Source organism: Sitophilus oryzae, unplaced genomic scaffold (assembly GCF_002938485.1).
Source record: "Sitophilus oryzae breed Bouriz unplaced genomic scaffold, Soryzae_2.0 scaffold_1000_pilon_pilon, whole genome shotgun sequence".
NCBI lineage: Eukaryota > Metazoa > Arthropoda > Insecta > Coleoptera > Curculionidae > Sitophilus > Sitophilus oryzae.
The window spans coordinates 940,492-967,653 of NW_022145617.1; the positions used below are offsets into that span (position 1 = coordinate 940,492).

At 32.7% G+C, this 27,162-nt stretch overlaps 3 protein-coding genes across 3 annotated transcripts in view; 2 read left to right on the forward strand and 1 right to left on the reverse strand.

The window, feature by feature from the left end:
- Positions 1-1,471: 1,471 nt before the first annotated feature.
- On the reverse strand, positions 1,472-10,154 carry LOC115877599 (CAX-interacting protein 4-like). The gene is made up of 4 exons (XM_030893872.1): positions 10,067-10,154; positions 5,599-5,720; positions 2,092-2,224; positions 1,472-1,972 (listed from the first exon to the last, which is right to left on the reverse strand). The coding sequence occupies exons 2-4, from the start codon at positions 5,692-5,694 to the stop codon at positions 1,875-1,877; spliced, it is 327 nt and encodes a 108-aa protein (XP_030749732.1). The 5' UTR covers positions 5,695-5,720; positions 10,067-10,154; the 3' UTR covers positions 1,472-1,874.
- Positions 10,155-10,588: 434 nt separating this feature from the next.
- LOC115877519 (distal membrane-arm assembly complex protein 2) lies at positions 10,589-11,612 on the forward strand. Its single transcript, XM_030893774.1, has one exon. The coding sequence runs from the start codon at positions 10,748-10,750 to the stop codon at positions 11,591-11,593; it is 846 nt and encodes a 281-aa protein (XP_030749634.1). The 5' UTR covers positions 10,589-10,747; the 3' UTR covers positions 11,594-11,612.
- A 222-nt stretch (positions 11,613-11,834) lies between these two features.
- The window catches only part of LOC115877296 (putative fatty acyl-CoA reductase CG5065), a 76,633-nt gene continuing 61,305 nt past the window's right edge, over positions 11,835-27,162 (forward strand). Inside the window, exon 1 of the mRNA XM_030893576.1 lies at positions 11,835-12,066. The gene's annotated coding sequence lies outside the window, so the exon portion shown is untranslated. The remainder of the gene's footprint in view (positions 12,067-27,162) is intronic.

Consider the following 27,162-nt stretch of genomic DNA (forward strand, 5'->3'; position numbering starts at 1 on the left):
AGCCTCTGAACCATAGAGTAGAGTTGCAAATATGTAACCTCTTAGCATTCTTAATCTAAGCTTTAAGTTGATGTTTCCACTGCAGAGACATTTTATGAGTTTTACAAAGACTGCTCTGGCTATTTCTATTCGAGCTTTTATTTTTGCTGATTGATCCAAGTTTTCGGTCAACCAACTGCCTAGATATTTATATTTTTGTACTCTCTCCATGGTCCATAGGTGTATCATCTATTAGAACATTGGTTTGGACATCTTCTCTCTTAGTGATGATCATAAATTTAGTTTTCTGAGGGTTCATTTTCAGGCCATAGACTCTATACGTGTTGTTTATGTTTAGTCTTTGTAGAAGCGTTTGCAGACCCTCCACGTTGTCTGCTATAAGGACGTTATCGTCCGCGAACCGCATATTATTTAAGACCTGCCCATTAATAGTGCCCCTTTCTACTAGTCGAGGCCTCCCGAAAAATTGATTCGCTATATTTATTAAACAATAGTGGAGAAAGTATACATCCTTGACGAACGCCGCTCAGAATCTTTACTTCATCAGAAAGTTGGTCGTCCACTATAACCTTCGCTGTTTGCCTCCAATAAAGATTTGCTATTATCCTGATATCTCGGCTATCGATATTCATGCCTTTAAGTATTTCAATTAGTCTATGATGTTGAACTTTATCGAAAGCCTTCTCAAAATCTATAAAACACATATACAGGTCTTGATTCATATCAATACACCTCTGTGCTAACACATTTATGCTAAACAGAGCCTCCCTCGTACCCATGCCTCTTCTAAACCCTACTTGTTTATCACTGATTTCTGAGTCCACCTTAGCAAAAATTCTATTATAAATAATTCTCAAAAACACTTTCAGTGTGTGACTCATCAGGGCAATTGTTCGATGGTCGGAACATTCTTTGGCATTGGGTTTCTTGGGCAACGGTACAAAACTAGACATAAACTAATCCTTTGGTATAATGCCCGTAGTGTAAGATATTTGCCTAACAAAGAAAAAATGCTTAACGTTTCGGAAAGTCTATCTTTAATTTTTTTTATTTTTACTTTCCGAAACGTTAAGCATTTTTTTTCTTTATTAGACAAATTTTTATAACTGCAAATAACTTCTGACAAGCAGTGTCCGTTTAGGTTTAACGCAGAAGTGTTTACAAAAAATAACTATTTTATTTTGTAGATTTTCTTGCAGTGCAGTGGCGAAATACCCATAAAGGATTTTTTTGGAGAGATGATGAATCCGCCACATAGGTATAGATATTTTTGATATACAATTATTTATACATTTATATAAATTCGTAATATATTTTACTTAGCGGGACGCTAATATTACTTCTACAGGGTGTCTCAAAAAACAACCAGGATACAATATAAAATTAAATGAAGATTGTTTATACATATTTGGTAAAACTCTGGATTTAAAATGGCAGGGTTGGTATAACTTTCAAAATATAAAAATGTCCATAATTTTGAAAATCATTTATTTACGAAAAGAATTTCACTATATTAATCCCTTTAGTAATTCGAGATTCTTCACACTGAAATGTACACTTATAAATGAAACTAAAACTAAATATTAGTCCACCACAAAACGAATCTATCAGAGATCATTTCTTATACATAAATACTCTAATGCACTGTAATTATGACATTAATTGAACATTAAATAAAAAAAAATCCTAATTCTGTAAAGATAATCATAGAGCATTCCTAAGGTATGCCTATATGTCGAACTACATAGAAGAAAAATGATCCCCTACACAATTAAATATAAACATATGCAAATTTTATTGAAATCGGAACAATAGAGAATCCTAGAATTACTGCAAAATGTCTAGGATTTTCGAGATATTTTTTTATTTTTAATTTATTCATCTTCATCTTCGCCGGCGTCATTGTCGTCTGCGTCTTCCTCTGAAGATTTTCCCTCATCGACGTTCTTTTTCTTTGGTCGGCCACGGCGACCTGAAATCGGGAAAAATTTAGCCGATTTCCGAATAAAAAGATTAAGGTAGGAGAATGAAAATAGTTAATAAAATGAATTTAAGAAGTTAAAACATTAAAGTGCAGTTTTTGGTACTAACCTACGCCACCTTTTGCGGCCGACTTAGCTTTAGCAGGAGACTTCTTTTTGGTCGTTCCCTTTGGTCGGCCTCTGCCTCGTTTGGTGGGGGAGGCGCTGTCGGATTCACCTTCGGTATCATTTTTCACTGCCTCCTATTACATAATACCCAAAATTACATTCAAGATAAATATAATATTTTTACTACTTTAAAGATAGGTAATTATTGGAAAAACTGGAAATCGTCCGATTTTCATCAAAATTGGTATACACACTATTTTGAGGTCGTAGATTACGAATCTGAACTTCTTTCTTGGCGGTCTCTTACCGTTTTTCAGAAAAACGGAAAATTATTTCAACATTGAATTTTTCTTTATTTCGGCCCTATAAAGTAATAATTTCACTATATTATAGTTTATCTCAAAAAGCCACACTTGATTGGGGATAGAAAAATGTCAAAATTTTTACTGAAAAACACTTTTCTTAACTAAATAACAAACAAAATTAAGACCAGATGGAAGTTTGACATTTGATAGATCCCTCTTTCTCTCTCCTATGTAATGAGAGAGACAAATATATTCTAGACCTAATCTACAAATTTGAAAATTTACAACGTTGCTACTTCTATTTTTTCGGGTGATTAGGGATTTTAAATAAATTACCTATTATGAGATCTGACAATAATTAAATATACCTACCTATATCCACAAAATTACGCGGAAGAGTTTTGATTGCATTGGTTTCAACTTCTATGCGGAGGGGGGTAATCTTTTTTTTTGTTATATATTTATAACCACAAAGTTGCACGAAAGAGTTTTGATTGCATTGGTTACAACTTCCATGCGGAGGGTGTTAATCTTTTGTTGTTATATTATCAAAAAAAGATTAACCCCCTCCGCAAAGAAGTTATATAAAGACTATTTATAACCACGAAGTTGCACGAAAGAGTTTTGATTGCATTGGTTTCAACTTCTTTGCGGAGGGGGTTAATCTTTTTTGATATAATATAACAACAAAAGATTAACACCATCCGCATGGAAGTTGTAACCAATGCAATCAAAATCTTTCGTGCAACTTCGTGGTTATAAATAGTCAGATCTCGTTGGTAAAAACAGTTATGGGAAGGAGCCGTTCTTCTGGCGACCGCCTTTCGTAATCCCAGAATGAGCGAAAAAAACACCCTAAATTTAGGTTTAGCATTGGCAACGTTGCTTTAAATAAACATTTTGAGATTGTTTACAAATTTATTTAAGTAAATTTTCCTCTATTATGCATAGAATCGGTTAAAAAAGTAACAGAAAATAGCAATAACATCATTGTTTATTGAATACCTAACAAAATATGTGCCAGAAAACCTTAAAAATATGAGAAATTAAGAAAAATTAGATGTTAAATAATTTTTCGCCAAGAAAAAATTCGTAATCTACGATCTCAAAATAGGGTGTATACCAATTTTGGTGAAAATCTGACAATTTCCAGTTTTCCCAATAATTACCTAAAGATATAACACCTTAATAATAATAAAACACCATACTATCGAGAAAAAAAAACGGAGCAAAGACGGCTGGGGTATAACAATCGATGATAATTTTGGCGAGGTCAAGCTCTAGAAGTCATTGCCCGGCCCGTACTCTTCTAAATTTTTTAATGGCGCTTTCTGCCAGTTGGCCTTAAGAAGGTTGTTATTTATTTTTATATTGAGTAAATATGATTTTTAAATGGTACATAGGTATAGACCTTTTTTAATTGGTGTAGTTTAAAATTCAAAAAAAAAAAATTTTTTTTTGTAAATCTTACGTATACTTTTTTAATATTTCTACAATTAGTGTTAATTTTTGACAAGATTTTTTGTTAATTTTAGTAAATGATGCCTAGAAATTGATCTCGCCAAAATTATCATCGATTGCCATTCCCCAGCCGTCTTTGACGCCGTTTTTTTCGATATTACGGGAAAATATTTTCTACTTTAAAGGTATTATACAGGGTGGTCCGAACTGTATTCCGGAAACTTCGGCATCATATTCTGCAGATAAAAATAAGTTAAAAATAAGCTCGTATAAATGTATGTCCTAAAATTCTAAGTTTCGGAAGTACAGGGTGTAGAAATTTCATTTTTTTTTCGATTTTTTTCAAATAATTTCTGTCTAAGTAACGTCAATATTTCGATGAAAATTGGTGTCTGGAAGTTTTTTGACATGAGAAATTTGATTTTGATGTCAATATGACTCCTACTTGTGGAGGACGCCACCTGCGTCTTTTTTTTAATTCGTTTCAAGAGTAATAACTGTTCTTCCGAACGAGTAAAAAAATATACATTTGCGACATTTTTATCTCATTTATATTATCGAGATATTTGGAATCGAAATTATCAATACCTGTCGTCATTGACATAAATTAAACATGATGATTAATAGTTATTAGACTGAAATCATATATTTGAAATGTTTTTGTGCCAAAAGTGCAAAAACTGTTTTATCAACATTTTTTCAAAGAAAAGTATAGGTATGATTAATTTAAAAAAAATAAAAAGTTCCCAAATTTATCATTTCAGTCAAATAACCGAAATAACTATCTACACGACATGTTTATTTTTTGTCAGTAATTCTAAATATCTTCAGAACGGTTGCTCGTAGCAACAGTTTGATACAGGTACGGACGAAAAGTTATTACTCTTCAAAACAGTTAAAATACATGTTGGTGGCGCCCCCTACAAACAGGAGTCATATTGACATTAAAATCAAATTTCTCAAGTCAAAAAACTCCCAGACTCCAAATTTCATCCAAATATTGATGTTAGTTCAGAAATTATTTGGAAAAAATCGAAATAAATATGAAATTTCTACCCACTGTATCTCCAAAACTAAGCATTTTAGGATATACATTTATACCAACTTTTTTACTTTATCTGCGGAATATGCTGGCAAAGTTTCCGGAATACAGTTCGGACTACCCTGTATGATACATTTATAATAAGGTATTACCTTATTTATAATAAGGTAAATACCCTAGATCATATATACTTACGTGGATAAACACAACGCTATAAGTTTAGCATTAAAAAATATGTCTCCAACATCACGACATGCCATTTTCAAACCTTTATTGCATTTATAAAACGTTCAATAGGTTTGTCTTTCTCGACGACCTTCCTTTGCGCATGCGTATTAAAATTTGCACCATAAATGGAAGTCGTTGATATGTTTGCGACAGTTTCCATAGTGATTTACTTATCCACGCACTGCCGTTCTTTAAAAGATCAGCCTGGGGGCGGACTTTTGTTTACTTCATCAGCTGTACATACTTAGATATTGGGTTAGATTCCGTTTCATATTTTGTTGGTTGATTTTTGGTTTTAACTCTTTGATTTTTGGTATTATTTATTATTGTAGTGCAAAAAACTAATTATTTTGGTGTTGCAAAATTTTCTCCTATCATTTATCCGACGCATGCGTATTACCGTTATAACCCTAGATCATATTATGATCTAGGGTAAATAAATACCAACAGTTTTTGTTTAATTTTTTTTTACCTTTTTTGTACGTTTTCTTGATTCCGGTTTTTCTACTACTTTTTCTGCTGCCGGCTTTCTGCCCCTTTTATTTGTTGTAACTGCTTCGTCAGACATTTTCGGTTATATTTGGTAATCTCCAACTGAAATTAAGAAATTACGTCATTTATGAATAAGAAAAAACAATTTTTTTTCAAAATACGCGAAATTTCTCAAAAATTATTTCGGGCACTTCCAATATAGGCTAGTAAGCGAGGGTTTTAGGTTTTAAGGCCGAACTCTGAACAACTGCACCGATTGACGTGAAATTTTAACAGTGAATAGAGATATATGTAAGAAACAAATGTTACATAGTAGCGATGTATGCTTGTGCACTCTGGGGGTGAGTGCCACCCCTTCTCGGAGGTGAAAAATAAATCACCCATTTTAATTGCAAAAATCAATAAAGGGATGAATTCTGAGCAAAAAATGTTCTAAAAGATTTTTTTCAGAAAATTAATATTTTCCGAGTTATTTAGGATTGAAAATATTGATTTTTCATCTAAAAACTGAATTTTTTTTTCTGTTATTTTTTATAAATAACTCGAAACCCTTGCGTTTTATCGGAAAACTCATATATTTTATTTTAAGTCTATAGCACAAACAGTTCTTTTAAAAACTAAATTTTCGAGTTTTTATATTGCATTTCTTGAAATTGTGTGTAGAAAATATGGCCGAAGCATTTAAACAGTCGAAGCAAAGAGCTTGTCGCTTCTCTGATAAACAATTTGAACGAGAATGTGACAACAAAGCTCCTTTATTACCCTTGACAGCAGTCAGAGAAGTAAGTTTGATTGATAAGCACATTATACCACTTTCAAAGTTAGTTTTTATTAAATTTTGTGATTATTAGTTAGTGCATTAATAGCATCCTCTTACTTGTTATTACCACTTATGGCGTTGTAAGATGTACAGGGTGGGTCAAATTCGACGCTTTTAAATGGAAACACCCTTTTCTATAGGAGATAGACTAAAACTAATATCGGTGTTCGGATCTCAATTTTTGTCAAAAACATGATGGTGAAACCGGCATATCGATATCTGTTACCGTTTCGGAGTTACGGGGTGTTTTTCAAAAATATGCATTTTTAACAAATCGCTGTAACTTTTTTGCTATGAAAAATTTTGTATTTTTATGAAAACATTTCCAAAGCACCTTTTTACGTAGAATTTAATGGTTTAAGTATAATTTTTTTAGAATTAATAATTTAAGAATTATCAACAGAAAATTCTATTTTTTATATGGAACACCCTGTATATTTTTAATTTATTGAAAATAATTTAAAATTACCTTTCCAAAAATATAATACACTTGATATCTTGCTCGATTCCTCTTCGAGATAGAGAGTATATAAAAATTCGCCCGCTTTAAATCAGTAGGCTTTGAACGGCACCGGCTCTAATGCAAAAAAAATCTAGCTGTGAGCATCAATTAAAACGAAAATAATATTTGCTATGAGAGATGCAGAATTTTATAACAATTTAAAGTATATTTAACCAACATTAACATATTTAAACTATATCTAATAACAATAAAAATAAATAGCAAACCAAGACATGAGATTTTGCTACAGGTGTTCGACATATCAACCGTCTTCTGTTATGGACAGACAGGGCAGTTTTTGAACATTTCTCGCGGAATTCATTAACTCAGTGGGCGTGAAAGATACCTTCTCATAACTGCTAAGTATTTCTAATTCTTGTCTAGATTATACGGAAGAATAAGGAACCTTTATTTTTCCGCAAATATATAGATAGGATTAGATCCATGGGCACTAAGTCAGGCGGCCTCGACGGCCAAGGGCTGGAATCTTGGTTGGCTATTCAATTATTCTTGAAATTGAATGCAAAAATTTGCTGATAACTTCAGCGATCAAAGGCGGTGTGTCGTCTTGCTGGAAAAATATGTTTTCGAGTCCCATTAAGGTCATATCATCAATAAAGGATCCAAAGCCTACTAGTTAAAAGTGGCGAACTTTTAAAAATTCTGTATTTCGAAGGGGATTATAACAAAATATCAAGTGTGCTATATTTTTGGAAAGGTAATTTTAAATTCTTTTCAGTTAATTAAAAATATAGAGGGTGTAAAAAATAAAAAATCAATTTTTCTGTTGATAACTCTTAAATTATTAATTTTAAAAAAATTATACTTAAACCATTAAATTCTAGGTAAAAAGGTGCTTTGGAAATGTTTTTATAGAAATACAAAATTTTCGATAGCAAAAAAGTTACAGCGATTTGTTAAAAATGCACATTTTTGAAAAACACCCCGTAACCCCGAAACGGTAACAGATATTGATGTGCGGTTTTCACCATCATGTTTTTGATGAAAATTGAGCTCCAGACACCGATATTAGTTTTCCTCTATCTCCTATAGAAAAGGGTGTTTCCATTTAAAAGCGTCGAATTTGACCCACCCTGTACATACATCAATAAATGAATAAATAAATAACCCGATAATAACGCTTAGATCTTCATAATCAGGGGCGGATACAGAAATTTATTTTAGGTGGGGGGGCCTAAAATAAATTCCTGTCATTTTTAACCCAAAAGCTTAATATTTAACCCAATTTACAGATGTTAGGGCTGGGGGGCCCGGGCCCCCCTCTGTATCCGCCACTGTTCATAATGGACTAGTTTTAGCAAAGGTTTTAGCCAATATGTAATAAGTAAAATAAGCTATAAAAGAAATAAATCAATTAATTACTAAAATATTAGTTATTAAATTAAAAATAAAACGTAAAACTCTTTAAAAAATATATAATAAATATATTGTTTGTCAATTTTAAATTAAGATTCATCTCATAAATCCATCACAATCTGGCAGCGCTGTCGCCATCGCTTGTCACTCAAAAGTTGGGCAAATATTTTTAGGGCTGGTCTTTGGCCTGGTGGATATCTCGATAAAATAAACCATAGAGAAAGAAACATATTTTATATTTACCGTTTTTCAAATAAGTCCAAAATAACCGAGTTGTTTTATTTTGAAAATTTAAAACTACTGAATAATTTTGCTACAAATTGTTTAAAAAATTATAAAAATCGGCCCACTAAAACAAGACATTGACGACATATTAATCTTTAAAATATACCTATGAACATATTTTAAGTTGTCCGTTTTTCGTGTCACAATCATTATAATAGGTATAAGAAGTAGATAAGAAGTTTAAAAATCAGTTAAAAGATAGTTTTATATAATATGCAAAAAAAACGACGTCAGCGATGGCTTTGAAATGAATACAGCTGCCATTTTATATTATGTGACATTATATGGGGAATGACATCGATCGTCGTTTCAAAGCAAACTGGAAGCCGTTATTTTTCGATCATATACCTACGGTATTTACTATGTTATATATTTTCTCCAATAGGTTTTTAATCATAAAAAGTTCATCAAAACAAAACAATAATTAGGTTATCACGATAAAATTTTATATTTGTTTACCAAACGCCATCTTGAGCAGAGCTCACTCGCTTGATCATGATTAAACCAGTTTAGCGGTAATTAATCATAAGTTGATGTCAAACGTTTGACCAACGATTTATTGATCTTTTAGGAAAATAATTAAAACTGGGGTTTACCAAAACTGGATAGAGTTTATTTAAAAATATTGTTTATATTTTTATTGAGTAATTGAACTGAGAAAGAGAAAATATGGCCACATACTTCGATAATGACTCGCCATTTTGTGAATCAAACATATCAAAAGTGAACTTATACTACATACATAGGTAAATAGACCAATCTTGGCTTCTCAAAATAGAAAATCAATATTATAAAGCTGACAATATAATCTACGCCCTGGTCTATGTAATCAACCTATTTCTGTACTAATTAAACATTGTTAATATAAACATTAATAATTTTTTCATTGTAGTAAATAAACAAACATGAATATAAAAATAAGATAAACACAAAAAAACACTTAAAACTAAAAATAAAACGTGATATTAACAATATTGCCAGCTAAAGAAAATAAATATAAAAGTAATAAAACTGTTATAGTATTCAAATAAGACATAATCCGCGCGCGCCACACTCAAAATAATATAATATTAAAATTTAAGACAACACCCAAATATTTTTCGAGTGAAATACACCCTTTTCCAAGGAAAACATTATTTTATATTAATCTACAAAAAATAATCTAAATCCTCGTACAAGAATCATGAATTTAGGACGCGTACATCCAGAGAAATTAATTTTCGAAATTGCACACTCGCCACACCGGACTGCTTGAGGCGAAAACCGAGGTAGCCATGCCAGAAATTTATCGAATAAAATATCCTTCGGAAATTAATTGCTCGGCAACGAGATAACGGATTTCCATAACGCCCGAACAGGAAATTCGAAGAAAAAAACTAATATTTTATAATATTTTCGTGCAATTGGAGAAAAAATCCGCCAAATTTATAAAAATTATTGAAGAGATAAATAAAAGCAACTTACCGAACAAACACACACCAGCTTTGGCCGGTAGTTTCCCAAGCGTTCCACCGCGGCGCTGGGGTAGCGCGCCAAAAGCGTCGAGCCAATCAGCGAGTTCTATTTTTAGGATGCGATTAGCTGTCTCTTTTTATCGGAACAACCGCCGCAATTTAAATTCTTTTTTAGGAACGATTTCCTATATTTTTTTATTTATTTTTGTGATAACTTAACAAACTATTTGATAATCGTATTGTATTGCATTAACGTCGAAAAAAAAATGATATTGTCGAAATTTATAATCTATGACAAAAAATCAATGTCGATTATGTAACAGAAATGTAGAAATGGGGTGCACCAGGGTAATTAATTATAACTTATCGAAATAGTTAAATTATAGATGTAACAAATTAATAATTCATGTTCTATGATCATATTCACATAATAAAACATATTTTAGATAACATTAAAACATGTTTTGAAAAATACTTTTCATCTATGGGTCCAAACCAGCTACAAGTATTTTATTAGTGCACCATGCACCAGTGACAGTTGTGTCTGTCATTTTAATTCTGCAGTAAATGGTTTCTCTGTCATTTTTTGGACGTCTTCTGTCAAAATCTTTCCTAGACTCGTAGGATAAACCTTATATAAATTCGGTGTGCAAAAGAATAATGTATGGATTGTAAGGTTATCTGTTGAATAATGTTTAATAAACTGAGGCTTCGAAGAGAGCTTTTTACAATTCAAAGATGCAAACGTAAGTTTTCTGATAAACAAGACGGTCCCGTTAACTCAAAAAGTGCCATAGAAAGTGAGACTTCCACAAAGAGTGAATCAAATCAGTCCGCCAAAGATGATGTAGTTTGGAGAACTCCGCAGCATAATAAACAAAAATCTGGTCTGCCAGTATTAGGAACCTTCTACAAAAAAGAGGCTAGTTTAAACCTCTTGAAATTGGCACAAACCCCAGTCAGATTAAGTACCCTAAAGAAATGGTGGATGAATAGTAACGAGCACAAAGAAGTATATCTCCAACATTATATACCGGAGCGTCATCAAATATTAGGGCCAGAGTTAGCTGCAGCCCATTTTATAGTATATAGAGGAGGCTCAGTAAAATTTCACGGACAAGAGGAATGGATTAAAGCCGATAATGGAAAATATGAATTACCCTCCATGTATCAAGAGATGTATTTAGAAAGGATGGACTGCACGGATATGAACTTACACTATGAAGGTTTAGAAAACCTGAGAGGCTTAAAAGATTTACAGTGGCTTAGTTTAAATGGAAATAAATATATCGATGACTTTTGCATGGATGTGATAGCTAATATTTTTTCTCATAGCCTCATATATTTAGATCTTCGAAATTGTTTCAATATATCAGAAAGGGGTATAGGTGCTTTATTTAAAATGAAGAAACTGAAAGTATTATATCTGGACGATTTACTGAAAGATACGCGATATGAGTTAACGTGTATGCTTTTACAAGATTTGAATCCTGTATTAAATATAAAAAGTGATGTAATTAGTTTTGAGATTAAATAAATAGATGAATAGAAATATATATAAAAATGTTTCATTTATTAATTCAATCTATATACCTAAATAACTAAATATTAACTTTTATTTAAAAGAGAAGCCGTAAAAAAAGCGAATTCGTTGGGCAACCAGTAATCCACTATAACGATTAAAAAGGAACGGTTTCTATAGTAGTTTGTAACCTCCCGCCACCAGATGCCGCCACTGCTGAATTCTTTTCCAATCCTGGCTGTCTGACTAACCCTGGAAACAGTGGAAACTCGCCCAAATTTTAAAGCCTTTTAGTAATTATATTGATTTTTTTCAAGAAACTATTTCCTAACCCGTTTTCTGGCTTTAGTTTTGCGTAAAAAATCCACAACGGGTCGAGACAGTGCGTGCGCGAGCCCCGTTTTAGCGATAAAATCATTTTTGTGTTAATTTCTATCCAGACACAATTTCTAGGAGTTCGAATCGGCCGGTCCAGACTGGCCAGTAAGGTGAGTTATTTCTAGGCTTTCTGTATATTTTGAGACAGACCGGAGGTGATATTTGTTAATTAATCGTCGGAGATTTGTTTATACTATGTCGGACAAACGGTTTCCGGTGAATACCGGTAAAAAAAATTCGCAAATTTGTTCAAAAAGTTCATTTGAAATTCTAACCTGTAAACTGGGATATAGGTGGGCAGGCATTATTAGAAGGGTCCTATGCTAGCCTATTTTATTTTTAATAGAGTTAATCATGTAAAATTATTGTTAATGAATAAGGTAACTAAAGAATTGCAATTAAATAAGCATACTGTTTGAATTCTGTTAAGCACTAGATTCAAGACAATTCTAAAATAAAGTTTTACCTTATTGGAGTTAGCCTATAGGTACATGGTTTAGAATTATATTATAGTTTAGATCCAGTAAAGACGTACCTATAGGTAGGTGTTTAATTTCAAATCAAAGTTCAAGCCAAAGCTTTTCAAATGTTTTATCACTGGGTTATTGAATTAACTAGTGTTATTGAACTATAGGGCACATTACTAGGGAAAAATACCTATAAATTCTAGCACATATTCCCAAAAACATTTTTGAGCCAAAAACTGACGTTTTAACCTCACTTTAAAAGGCCCTTTGCCCTTTAATAAGTTAGTAGAAAGATACATAAAGGATAATAAAGGTATAGAAGCCTGTTTTACATTGTTACCCTTGAAGGAAGATTTATTTTTAAACAGTGGCGGATTAAGACATATTTGCGCCCTAGGCTAATAAAAATTTGACCCCTCCTTATCGAACCTCTACACCCCACAGTCAATCCCACAGGTCAATCCGTTTGCCACTTAAACGTCAAGCAGTTTAAGCAGAATCGTGATTACTCGATGGTCATATTTTATGAAACACCCTGTATAAATTTATAAAAAATCTTAAAATATGTAAAACAACAAAATAAAATATACGTGTTTAAGAGTTTTTCTGAAAAACTCACTGGTTTTTAAATAAAAAATATTTTAATATTTCAGGTATAGTTTCACCCCCTTGGAATTCGAGTTTCGAAAAATCCCTTCTTATCGAACCTGTACACCCTAAAGTCAATCTGTTTTCCAAAAATCAGCTTGTTACGTCAAGCGCTTTAAGCAGGATCGTGAATAATCAATGACCAGATTTTTCGAAACACCCTGTATACATTTTTAAAAAATCTTAAAATATGTAAAAAACAAAATAAAATATACGTGTTTAAACGTTTTTTCGGAAACTTGACCGTTTTTTAAAGAAAAAATATTGTAATAATTGAGGGGTGGTTTCACCCTCTTGAAACTGGAATTTCGAAAAATCCCTTCTTATCGAACCTCTACACCCTAGAATCAACCTGTATGCCAAAATTGAGCTTCTTACTTCTTAGTGGTTTGAGCAGGATCGTGATTAATCAGCATGTCAGTCACTTAAGGATTTTATATATTAGTATAGATAATAATTTATTTTTGTTTTCTAAAATATTTTGATTAAAAGAAAATATATAAAAATGGGCAACGCTTAATCATGTGACTAAAAGTTTATTTGGTATGAACTGTAGATAGTTTTCTAAGTTTACTACTACTAATACAAATCATTTTAAGAAATTCCATGCTTTTTGTCCCTTTATCCTTAAAAAAGCATGTTCAACTTAGTCTTTTTTATAGTTTTCAAAGATCGCGATTTCCCCCGATAATGGAATAATAATTAGGGTTGCCAGGGACATATATACAAAATAAGTGTAAAAAGTAAAGACGTTACCCGTTACCCTTTTTTACCATCGACAAAAGAACGAAACTTTCCCTTATCGTAGGTGTACGGCAATTTGAGAAATTTCCCTACGGCCGTTTAGATGTCAGTGGTAGTATTTGTGATCATCAATAAATAAAATCATCATATCTAATACTAAATTGTAGTATAAAAATCTTTTTGAATATCTAAGACACTAAAATATTCCGAAGAATGAAAATATGGCCTTTTCGGTAGACCTGGACTGCCAAATCGGTAGATCTACCGAAAAATCGGTAGAAGTGTCATCACTGGAGACTGGGCTAAAATGTTATTGCCACAAGACCAAGACTGGACCCTGCAAGACCGAAACCAAGACTACTTATTAATTGTAAGGCCAAGTCTTGATCTAGGTCTTAGGCATTTGCTCATCTTGCATCTTGCTTACTGAGGTGTTCACTGAGGAGGCAGTGTCCTGTTAACAACCCCGTGACGCAATGAAAAAGCAAATAATCTAGCTAGGAAAGGAGCGAACACTCCACTAACTGGACCAGAACCGTTCTGCTTTCCAAGTGGTAACCAACTCAAGGCGGAACTAAAGAACTTGGAAGATTCCATCCGCAACCTGGAATGGAAATCTTGCAATGGTCTAAGACACTCGAAGAAGTTTCTGAGGGCTTATGATCAAGAAAAATCACAGCTCTTCCTGGGTCTGAGTAAGAACAATCTTCGGATTGTCACGGGGTTTTTAACAGGACACTGTCTCCTCAATGAACACCTCAGTAGATTGAAACTAAGAAGAAACGGCGAATGCAGATTCTGTGGGGAAGATGGTGAAACACCAGTACACCTCATCACTGAGTGCGCCGAGACGACAACCATTCGTGCCATGAACTTTGGTACGACTGATATTGGAGATGGAGAACTACCCTCTATAAAACCGTCCCAGATACTGGCTTTTGTCAAAGCCCTGGGACTGTATGATGAGTTATGATTCAAGAAAGGGGGACACAATGGATCTGTAAGGTCGAAGTGATTAACCCCCCTCCCACTCATTCTAAATTCTAAAAAAAATTCTATTGCAACAAGACCAAGACTGGACCCTGCAAGACCGAAACCAAGACTACTTATTAATTGTAAAGCCAAGATTAAAGAAGTCTTGATCTAGGTCTTAGGCATTTGCTCATCTTGCATCTTGCTTACTGAGGTGTTCACTGAGGAGGCAGTGTCCTGTTAACAACCCCGTGACAATCCGAAGATTGTCTTTAGTTAAATGAAGGAAAATCTTTGATTTTTCTCGGTCATAAGTTCTGAGAAATTTCTTCGAACGTCTTAGACCGGGGGGTTGGAGGATTCCCATTCCAACTTACGGATGGAGCCATCCAGGCTCTTCAGTTCTCTTTAAGTTGGTTTCCACTTGTGAAGCAGAACGGTTCTGGTCCAGTTAGTGGAGTGTTCGCTCTTTTTCTAGCTAGTATAAATTTAATTTACTAAAGTTAACGGCATGATTGTTCAGAGGTATTAATATTTTTTTATTATTTACTCATTACTCACATAAAAATATATGCTTTAATATTGTTGAAGGTAAAATCATTTAACATAATTGACGCGATGTTAAACAAATTTTAATAATATAATTCGTTAGATATCTATTATTTGTTTTTAAATGAAATTAGCAATATTTAAGAACCCACTATACAGGGTTTGGCAATAGTGTGTCTGTCATCTGTAGCTCCTATATACCGTAAATTTACAATGACTAAAGAATACAAGGACATATAGTAGAGATGGGCAAAAGTAACCGGTTTTTTGAATAACCGGTATTTTCCTCTAAAATAACCGGTTATTTAAAGGTAGTTTTTTTTCACCAGTTAACCTAATAACCTTGCATTACGTTCAATAACCTATAGCCGGTTATTTTTTAAAAAATCGTACTTGTTTAAAATAAGTAACAATTAAATATTAGCTGTTTCAATCGTAAATTTCGAAGAAGCGAACGGCACGGATCTTCCAGATATTACGACGATAACGGGAGATCCCGCTCCCGCAACCAAAACGAAAATATATGACATCAAACATAAAATGTCAAAATTAAATCAGGCATCAGGCGAACCCTGATGATAATAATCAAAACAACGGCCGAATGGCCCTGACAGGTCAGGCCGTAAAACAAAGTACTAATGGCATAGACTACTACTAGCCACCAGCTAGCCAAGTGATACGAACCTAACTTCAAATAGATTCTCTAAATTCTATATTTAAATTTTAACCCACTTTAACGGATTTTCAACGGTTCTTCAAAAGTTTTCCATGGTTTCGCCTAGTTTCACCCACGTTTCACCGTAAATATATTTTATTTGTAGTTTGAAGTCTCTCTTGAAGCTTAGACTAAAGAATACAAAATTGAAGTTCAAGTAATGAATGAAGATAATCTTTCATTATCTATTCATTCAGTCTCCTTATTTTTTTTTTGGTATTTGATTAAAATAACTTGGTTGTAGATTGTAGAACTTGTGAGTTGTGTGGTTTATTTGAACGTTAAGTAATTACTAGTTTTAATATCATATACATGTCTACTCAAAAAAGTGAGGTTAGCATTTTTATTTAAATTCATTTTGTACATATACATATTTACATTGCTACACTCTCTATTTAACTATAACTAAGTTTATTATCTAAATTTGAAGTAGACCTATGGAGTGTAGAGGTAAGTAAACCTATAGGAAAACTAAATATTTAGTTTTGCTAGGTTACGTTATTTGAATAACCGGTTAATTTGTGTCGGTTAATTTTGTCAAGTTATTATTTTTTAAAGATAATTCCGGTTAACCTATAACCGGTTTTTTACCAATAACCGCCCATCTCTAACATATAGCACCCGAGACCAAATTGTTACCATGGCACCAAACAGTGCCGTGGCCATATATTTTTCCTAACTTAGCTGCTTGAAGGGATATTTATATTTTTGATAAATGTTTTGACTACGCCTATGGTGTAGGCGGTGGCACCATACTAATTAATTACGAAAAAAAAACGTATTAAAATGTTAACAAAAGGTACAAAACTAGTATCGACCTATAGCACATATCAAGTACAGAGTGGGTCAAATTCGACGCTTTTAAATGGAAACACCCTTTTCTATAGGAGATAGACGAAAACTGATATCGGTGTCTGGAGCTCAATTTTCATCAAAAACATGATGGTGAAAACCGCACATCAATATCTGTTACCGTTTCGGAGTTACGGGGTGTTTTTCAAAAATGTGCATTTTTAACAAATCGCTGTAACTTTTTTCCTATGGAAAATTTTGTATTTCTATGAAAACGTTTCCAAAGCAACTTTTTACGTATAATTTAATGGTTTAAGTATAATTTTTTTAAAATTAATAATTTAAGAGTTATCAACAGAATAATTGATTTTTATTTGGGCCACCCTCTATATTTTTAATTTACTGAAAAGAATTTAAAATTACCTTTCCAAAAATATAGCACACTTGATATTTTGTTATAATCCCCTTCGAAATGCAGAATTTTTAAAAGTTTGCCACTTTTAACTAGTAGGCTTTGGACCCCTTATTGATGATATGCCCTTAATGGAACTGGAAAACATATTTTTCCAGCAAGACGACGCACCGCCTCTGAACGCTGAAGTTATCAGCAAATTTTTGCAGCCAATTTCAAGAATAATTGAATAGCTAACCAAGATCCCAGCCGTTGGCCGTCGAGGCCGCATGACTTAGTGCCCATGGATCTAATCCTATGGATATATTTGCGGAAGAATAAAGGTTCCTTATTCTTCCATATAATCTAAACAAGAATTAGAAATACTTAGCAGTTATGAGAGTTATCTTTCACCCCCACTGAGTTAAAGAATTCCGCGAGAAATGTTCAAAAACTGCCCCGTCTGCCCATAACAGAAGACAGTCGATATGTCGAACACCTGTAGCAAAATCTCATGTCTTGGTTTGCTATTTATTTTTATTGTTATTTGATATAGTTTAAATGTGTTGATGTTGGTTAAATATATTTTAAATTATTATAAAATTCTGCATCTCTCATAGCAGATATTATTTTCGTTTTAATTGATGCTCACAGCTGGATTTTTTTTGCATTACAGCCGGTACCGTTCAAAACCTACTTATTTAAAGCGGGCGAATTTTTATATACTCTATATCTTGAAGAGGAATCGAGCAAAATATCAAGTGTGTTATATTTTTGGAAAGGTAATTTTAAATTCTTTCCAATAAATTAAAAATATACAGGGTGTCCCATATAAAAAATCAAATTTTCTGTTGATAATTCTTAAATTATTAATTTTAAAAAAATTATACTTAAACCATTAAATTCTACGTAACAAGGTGCTTTGGAAATATTTTCATAAAAATACAAAATTTTCCATAGCAAAAAAGTTACAGCGATTCATTAAAAATGCATTTTTTTGAAAAACACCCCGTAACTCCGAAACTGTAACAGATATCGATATGCGGTTCTCACCATCATGTTTTTGACAAAAATTGAGCTCCAGACACCGATATTAGTTTTCGTCTATCTCCTATAGAAAAGGGTGTTTCCATTTAAAAGCGTCGAATTTGACCCACCCTGTACATATAGTATCAGAAAAATAATTACCAAATTCAATAAGAAAACGCTAAAAACGTGGTGCGGACTGTTTATTTACTTATGAAATGCATCTCTTGGCTCTTTCTTATCGTTGCGACTTTTACACTTGAAAGCTGAACACATCACCATTGGAATAAAGTATAAACCAAATTTACTACACACAACAAATTATTAAAAATCGCTAAAATTGTCGCTGTTGACGAGGTGGTGACTCATCCGTAGGCTCCAAAATGATGGCGTCTAACGTAACAAATTCTGCTACAGCCCGTATGTGGACGTTACATGTCCTTCTATTCTTTAGTCGTTGTAAATTTATATGGGAAATGCCATCGCTGACGCCGTTTTTATTCGATCATACAGTATTAAAAAACTTATGAATTTTGTTTAAGTGCATACCCAAAGTATGTATTAAAAATAAGTGTCAGTGGATTGCGATTTTTTTTAATGGAACAAACACCCTCTATGTTATTGCATTTCGGATTCCTTTCTGATCAGTTTATATAATCATAAAATATAATATATGGTTTGATAGTTTCAGGGGTATTAATTAATAAATAAAAACAATATTTTTTCAGTTTTTTTTAAAAATTTTATTTAAAATACAAGGAATGTCTTGAAATCAAAACTATGCTAGGTATTTTTTTTTAGGATTATGTTAATTGATCAGAAAGAAGTCCATAAATGGCAATAATATACAGGGTGTTCCATTTGAAAAAATCATCTCGATCCACTCACACTTTTTTGAGCCACCCTGTAGAAGTTAAAACATTTTTCTAAAATATATCCAAGTATAGTGTGACCAACGGATCTGTAGCTACGGGGTATCGGCAGGGGAACGCAGTTGTAAACAAAACACGCCCAATTTCATTCATAAAATAGGCATGGGCGTACGGTGTTATATGAAAATAATGTGTATCATAAATATAATACTCAGATTAATATTTTTTTTCAAAAAACTTTATGCTGTTTGAATCGTTACTGTTGAGTTAGCAGATAAACACTAAAAGCTTTTATTAAAGCTCCCTTAAATATTTTGAATCATTTTATTATTGATAGAAGAAATAATTACAGCTGGGGGTTGGAACCTTTGGTGTTACACAGCAAAATAAAACACTAAATCAGTACAATACACCAACACACTTTTAATTTTACACTGGACGCACGTTTCGCTAACCATGTCTGCCATCAGCAGATGATCAAGACTGAGTCTTGAGGTATATTTATTTATACTATATCTGTACTAACTATATTTTTTTCTATAATACATAATTTTAGATATAACTATTTTCAGCAAAAAAAAATCTTGAAAATAGTTAACTTTGGAAGCGCAAACAAAACATAATTTTACTCACCAGTAGATCCAATGTTTCCTATTACACCAGATATGGTATCGCTCCGCCAGCAGTTTTTAAAGGTTAGGTCATTGTCTACCCATATGTTACATCCAAATAGATAATACTTGGCTATATTTTCGAATTTCGCGTATATATATTTATATCTCTCTCTGCAATATAATGGGCCGCTCCATTAATATTTATCTGTTATTTTAACATTTACGCCAAAAAAATTCATTTGATTTTAATAACCCCCTAAGCGTTTCCCTGCAAAAGGAAAATTCGATTCTTCCTGCAATTTTTGCAAAAGCTTTCTAATTGTGGGGACGAGTTTGAATTCGAGATAAAATCTATTTATCAAATTCCTGACCACTTCGAAAAAGTCGTTGAGCTTTTCGACAGCAGTCTCACGTGGTCGTTTCTTTCCAGAGAGGATATCATTTTATCGGGGTTAGTTTTCAGCCTTTTTTTTATCTTCTGTGTGAATTTTTTTATAGCCGATACGCTAACTCCGGTATAAAGAAATATCCGCTCAAGTTTACGTTTAAGCGGCAACTCAAGCGAACTCTCTGTAGCTTCTTCATCGCAAACCCTATTATGAACACAAGGAAATACACCAAATGAGATTTCATCCACGTTATTATTAACTTACCTATATAAATTAGCTATTATTTCTCTTGTCTGACTATGTAGCGTCTTACCCTTAACAAATTTATTCGTTTTAAAACACAAATATACGATCAAACTTGATATTAATAATTAAAAACTACGAACGAAAAACATTATAACAAGATAACAAAACAATAAAACACAACTTAACTATCAAATATACGAAAAATATAGGAATAAAGTTTAGGATAACCGGTATAAAATAATGAAACAAAGTAATAATGATCAAAAAAATGACACCGCCACTGGATATTTCAATAGTATTCAATATTCCTACTCTTTTCAGAAGAGACCGTGAAGTTGGGGATAAAGCAAGCGAATAGGAAAGGCATAAAAACCATGGCAACCGCGTGGTAACAAATCCTGTGACGTACTCTCGCCAATCATGTTCAATGAATAGGCGGCCATGCGCGGCGATGCCGGTTTGCCAATGATATCGTTGAAAAATCTTCAACTTTCATAATAAGCAGATTATACAGAATGAAAGAAATAAGTTATTAAATAAAACATATCGAACAATATGAACTACGTTAAAATTCCTTAGTAATATACGTCAGAATATATGCTAAACACATTATATATAATAAAAATATATTAAATTTATAGTTCATGTCTGGCAATTTTGCAATTTTATAGATAACAGTACATACTTTAGATTTACACTTATAGGAGCTGCAGATGCCCGACGCACTATTGCCGGACCCTGTAGGTTGTATATACATACAAAATTTTCTAAAATAATGCATAACATAGAGTTTATGGTGGGTTCATACAGTCAAATAAAATAAAACAAGAAATATATATTTGCTCATGCGCAGTACGATGAGGCTGGATAAAAGTTAACTTTTACGATTGTTTCTAGTAATTTTACTATTTATAGTGTATTTATTTATTCGTTGCCTACTATATTATACATTTTACTTATGTGAAATTATAAAATAAATTAAATCCAAACTGAAAATATTTGTAGGTTAGAATTAAGCGTGCGCAAAGCCGTTTTTACACATAAAATAAAACAAGAAGTTAAAAGATAAAAGACTTCTTATTTTATTTGTTATTTTATTTGGCTGTATGAACGCATGTATTGGCTGTATAAACCCACCATTTTAATAAAATCTCTCAAAATAAATTTTGTCTAGACGGTCATTGAATTTTATTACCTTACAATACACAATGTGCTGTTTATTAAAGTTATATTTTATAATTCTCTAAAAACAATACACATTATCCTATTTATATTATTAGTTATTCACAGTTATGTAGATATCCTAAATATTTGTTTAATATGCTAAAAATGGTAACTAGTAACAATAATTCAGTTTGCATTTTACGATTTCTTTGGAAATGAAAAATCTAAATGAGTACAAGGGTGATTCACGGCAATGACGGCGATAGGATTTTTTGAAAATTTGAATTAAAGGCACCTGCTCCATCGATCTCCTTATTTTCAGCATTACAGTGTTGTCGCTTTATTTGAAAAGCAGTAGCATCTTTGTTATTTTTAATGGAACACCCCGTATCAGTGATGCCAACTCGTGGGAAATTTTGAGATTCAGAGGAAAAAAGGAAATTTTAATCCAAAACATCATATTCGTCGGAAATTCTAAATTTCTTGTATTATTCGTAAAAAATAGTTATCATATTCAAGAAACTGAGTAAATTGAACCTTTTATAATGATAAAAAGCATTATCGCGTCTAATTACATCTAAATTTCTCACTAATGTGACAAAACTTTCCAGATTTGTCCGTTAACATGGTAGTGTGGCCTTTATATAATTATAATTAAAATAATTTATTGAGCGGTAGGCAGAACTTGGATAATGAGAACACCGACTTTTCAGAGCGTAAATATAGTTTATCGTTTACATATAAAAACAAAATATAACCAGCTAAAGATCGAAATTAAGGCATCGCGCTTTTATGGTAAGGGCTCTTTCTAAATTCAGTTACTATAAACTCTATTGCCACTTACCTTATTACGTCAACATCCGTCAGCAATAAATCAACAACAAGAACCTGTCGAAGACTTCATTGATCCCCTTGTAGATCTCCCGCTTCGGTCATGGACTTATTCTTTAGATTAAACCACTCGACCGGTTATCACAGTGTTCTTTTAGATAGTTTAATATTTTAGAGAAAAGGTGAGATTCAAAAATAAAATGCCGATTTTTCACAACACCTAACTATATTTAATATAAAAAAATAAATAAATAAAAATAAAGAAAAAGATTTAACAAGACATTTATAATTAACGAAATATAAAAAAAGGAAAGAAATTTAATCAAAAATAATTAAAGAATGATATTAAAATTCAGAAGTGATAAAGTTAAAAATACAAAATATTCTTCTTATTAGTCTAATCTAAATTATCTAAAATTAGCATACAATTCAAACCTCTCTTAGAATTTTCGTTGGTATAAAATTATTAATATTGTGTGATGATATCTAACTTTTACTAAAGCCTTTAGAACAAACAGAAAGTCTTAAATCGTTAATAAAAAAATATTAAAGAAAATCTAAAACAACAAATTAAAAATCTTTATACATGAAATGTTTAAAATTTCCTAACTTGAGAATTGAATATTTAAGAAAATCTTTAAATCGAAAACTTACTAAAATTATTAAAAAGAAACCACTGGATAATAAAGATCTACACGGAGAAAATTCGACCGTCTAATTTAAAAGTCAGTACCGAACTGATCCAAAAATCTATTTTCCTAAACCTCGAAATATTTAAAATGGGCGGGTAAAAAGAATAGGGAACCACCAAAAGCCGAGCCATTCTCAAATCCTCTTCGGGTTCGCTTTTCAGGAACCGTCTGATTGGTCTGAGAAAACCTCAACTACCCTGTCGTTCCCGGTCTAGTTGGCTTTACTTGTCACAGATGTCGTTACTATGACCATTTCTACGTTATTTTCCAAATTATTACTAATATCCGTGTAAATATTATAATTACCGTAAACACAATTACACATGATTAAAACTAACCCTAACTAAAGTATATTTTAAGGTCTGTCCTTAAAAAAACCAAAACAAATCATATTTATAATTTGATTTCATTAGGTTTCGCTGTTTCATCTTATATGTTTATTTATTTCACATAATTTTGGATATTTTGGATAAAAAAAAGGAGGACAGTCCTTAATTTTCAGAATATCATTACGTGAACTTTACTTTAATATTTAAATTAACAATTATACTTGTTTTTATCCAAAATCTGTTTGTATTGGCCCGTGGGAGGTCTATCGTGAGAAGAGTGTCGTCTTAGAGTTTTATTGCTTTCTAGGGGTTTTGCTTATATAATCTCGAAGTTAAAATTTAGGGTTTTACAGCTTTAATGATTGATGCTAGTCGTTTCTAGCTGTTTCAAAGCAAGTATTATATTAATTTATGGACGTGGGATTTTAAACCTAACAGAAAAATATTTAGTTTTTCCAAGAGAAACGGGTCCTTCATTCTAAACAGTTTTTACGATCTTCTGAAAAAATACCAATTTAAGGGCGGAAACACATGACAAAGTTTTAACAAGCTTGGTTTGTTGTCTGCTCCAAAACATTCCATTACACTAACAAAATTTCGCGCATCACCTACCACTATTGGTAAGGCCGTCGCTTCGGGAATGAGAGGTCCCAGGATCGTGTACCAAACCGAACCAAACTTTTTTTATTGTTTTACTTGACGTATATGTCATTTTTTCATTCATCAGTCAAGCGAATGTTTAAAAAGTCTATATCTCGAAGAGGAATCGAGCAAAATATGAAGCATGAAGCATGCTATATTTTGGGAAAGGCAATTTTAAGTTCGTTTCTATGAATAAAAAATATATAGGGTGTCTTATATAAAAAATCAATTTTCCTGTTGATTACTCTTAAATTATTAATTTTAGAAAAAATATATTTAAACCATTGTATTTTACGTAAAAAGGTGCTTTGGAAATGCAAAAAAGTTACAGCGATTTGTTAAAAATGGACATTTTTGAAAAACCCCGTAAATCCCAAACGGTATCACACTTTAAAAGTGTCCAATTTGGCCCACCCTGTACATGCCCCCCCACTAGTAAAAAAGGTGAGCATAGGTCATATAATCAATTTTTCTTTTTAGTAATTCCCCCCATTTAACAACTTGGGCTCTCCTACTATAACAGTTCTCTTTAACTGTTGTCAAGATATTTAGTTATTGGACATAAGCGAAAAAGATAAGATATAGAATCGAAATATGTATATAAAAAAAATGTAAAGTAAAATAAAAGCACACCACAATCCAAGGTTATGTTATTAGTGTGCGTTACATCAAACTCCATAAAAGAACATTTCTATGAAGGTGTGTACGCCAGTGAAGAATATGATATAATTATATTGACAGTTAACTTGAAAGGCTCAAATTTGTATCTTCTTCTTCTTCTTCTGAAGTCACTGTCTCCTTCTGAGGTTACAGTCTCATTAAGGATGTGATTATCTACAACTTTAAAAACCGACTAGTAGACGAACTACAGTCGGCTGAGATTCTGGGAATGGTCTCAGATCTCACACCACCAGTCCAACTCTTGACACGCACCTATACAACGTCCTGTTTCCGAATAGGGACGAATGGGATAAGCCGAGAAACGGTCTATTACATGCGGAAATGTGTTGGTACACGGATGGATCCAAGAACGAAAGAGGATCTGGCGCAGGAATTTACTGCATCAGTCCAAATACTGAGACTACCATAGTCTTTAAAAGCACACCACAATTTTCCAAGCTGAGCTTTATGCTATTGAAACCTGTGTGCAACTGCTGGTAGAACAGCAATACACCGGGAAAACAATAAGCATGTTTTCGGATAGTCCAGCCGCGTTGAAAGCCACTTGGGGCAACGAAAAGCACGTCTATGACGTTTCTTCATTGTAAGAAACTACTCAATATATTAGGAGATAGGAACAAAGCGTCGCTAATATGGATACCGGGACATGTCGGTTAGGTTAGGTTAGGGAAAGAGCAACACCACAATAGAGAAAAACGCACGTGCACACCCTAGAGGGAAACGAACGTGCTGATTCCCTCGCCAAAATTGGTGCAGGTTTACCATTCGTGGGCCCAGAACCGCCACTAGCGTTCCAAAAGATCTAGGGTGCGATGTTTCAAGACTGGAATGACAATCCTGCAATGGAACATGCCAAGAAAATTCTAGCAGGGCCATCCAAACGTAGAACAGGAGAATTCTTAAAGGCTGGTAGGAATGAAGTGCGTACGCTCACTGCAGTATACAATGGACCGCTGCCGGCTGAGATCACAGATCACATCTACAGAGGATGGGACTATGGGACCGGTGGAAGACGCCGAATGGCGGACTCTGTATGGAAGATGTCAGAACAATGAAACACGTTATGCGTACTAGGTTTGAGGCGTTTGGCAAAACCATGCTAGACCTATCAGACCTAGGAGACATATCACCCTCGGACATAACAACCTGTATAAAAAGGCTGGATCTTGAGGGTGAACTACTTTAATGCTCTTTTTCTATTAAAGAGCTTGTAGAAACTGAGCCACAATAGGCTCTCGCGGCCACAGTGGAGGGTCCCACTTGAGACCTACTCTTAGTGAATACGAATACGAAATCTACAACTTTTATCTAAATTTTTTTGTCTAATAGTATACCGGGTGCGTCTCAAAAGTGGCTCACCCCTATAATTTTTGTATTTTTTCAGTTAAAAAAACGTGATTTTGTATATTAGTATATGACATAAATTAGGACTGAGTGACGTATTCATTTGTTTTTAGTCACTTTCTCTTTTTTCACCGGAAATGACTACCACTTTTGATTTTTAAATGGCACCCTCGATATTTTTTTTACTTTATTCGATAGAAAATGACATTCTGAATAGAATGACACATCACATGTCAATTTTGACATTTTTGCATATGGTTTATTTGAAATTATACCTTGTGGTTTGTAACGAAAATTTGACTCGAAATACCAAGTGTGTGGTATCAAATTATTCATAAAAAAATGCTTTTTCCAAATATGCTAATGATCCATCCTCGTCCCATTTGAAAAAAATGAGATATGATTAAAAATACGATTTAAGCATTTTCTAACTGGCCAGAACAAGACACTAAAAACATTAGACGATCAAATCTATTTTTCCAAGGCTTCTTGATTAAGAATTTGTGTTTTTTACATAGCCATAGCACTCTAGATTGAATTTAAAAATACAATTTTTTACTAAGCGAGAATGTCAAAAGTTGACATATGATATGTCATTCTATTCAGAATGTCATTTTCTATCGAATAAAGTAAAAAAATACCGAGGGTGCCATTTAAAAATCAAAAGTTGTAGTTATTTCCAGTGAAACAGGAAGCGATCAAAAACAATTGAATACGTTGATCAATCCTAATTTATGTCATATACTAACATACCAAATCTCGCTTTTTTATCTGAAAAAATAAAAAAGTTATAGGGGTGAGCCACTTTTGAGACGCACCCGGTATAGTCATACCTTGTATGTAATTATATATCGAGAAACTATGGTTTCGCTCGTTGAATTTGACACATTATGTCAGTTTAATAATATATTATAATTATCGTACTTTTATGCTTAGGCATGTAAAAGTGCTTTACGTTTATGCCTAGGCATTAAAATGACTTTTTTATATCGTGTCAATCGCGTCGCAAAAATTAATACTTTTGTGACGTTTAAAAAAAAAATAGATTACAGTGGAATTAGGGGGCATTTTTAACATAGACAAAATTTGTGTTTTTTT

Excerpts from the sequence above, each read along its gene's own strand:
- LOC115877599 (XM_030893872.1), bottom strand. The coding sequence starts at position 5,694 with ATGTCTGACGAAGCAGTTACAACAAATAAAAGGGGCAGAAAGCCGGCA. Across the intron at positions 2,225-5,598 it reads CAAGAAAACGTACAAAAAAG|GAGGCAGTGAAAAATGATAC; the intron begins GTAAAAAAAAAT and ends ATTATGTAATAG. Across the intron at positions 1,973-2,091 it reads GGCCGCAAAAGGTGGCGTAG|GTCGCCGTGGCCGACCAAAG; the intron begins GTTAGTACCAAA and ends TCCCGATTTCAG.
- LOC115877519 (XM_030893774.1), top strand. The coding sequence starts at position 10,748 with ATGTTTAATAAACTGAGGCTTCGAAGAGAGCTTTTTACAATTCAAAGA.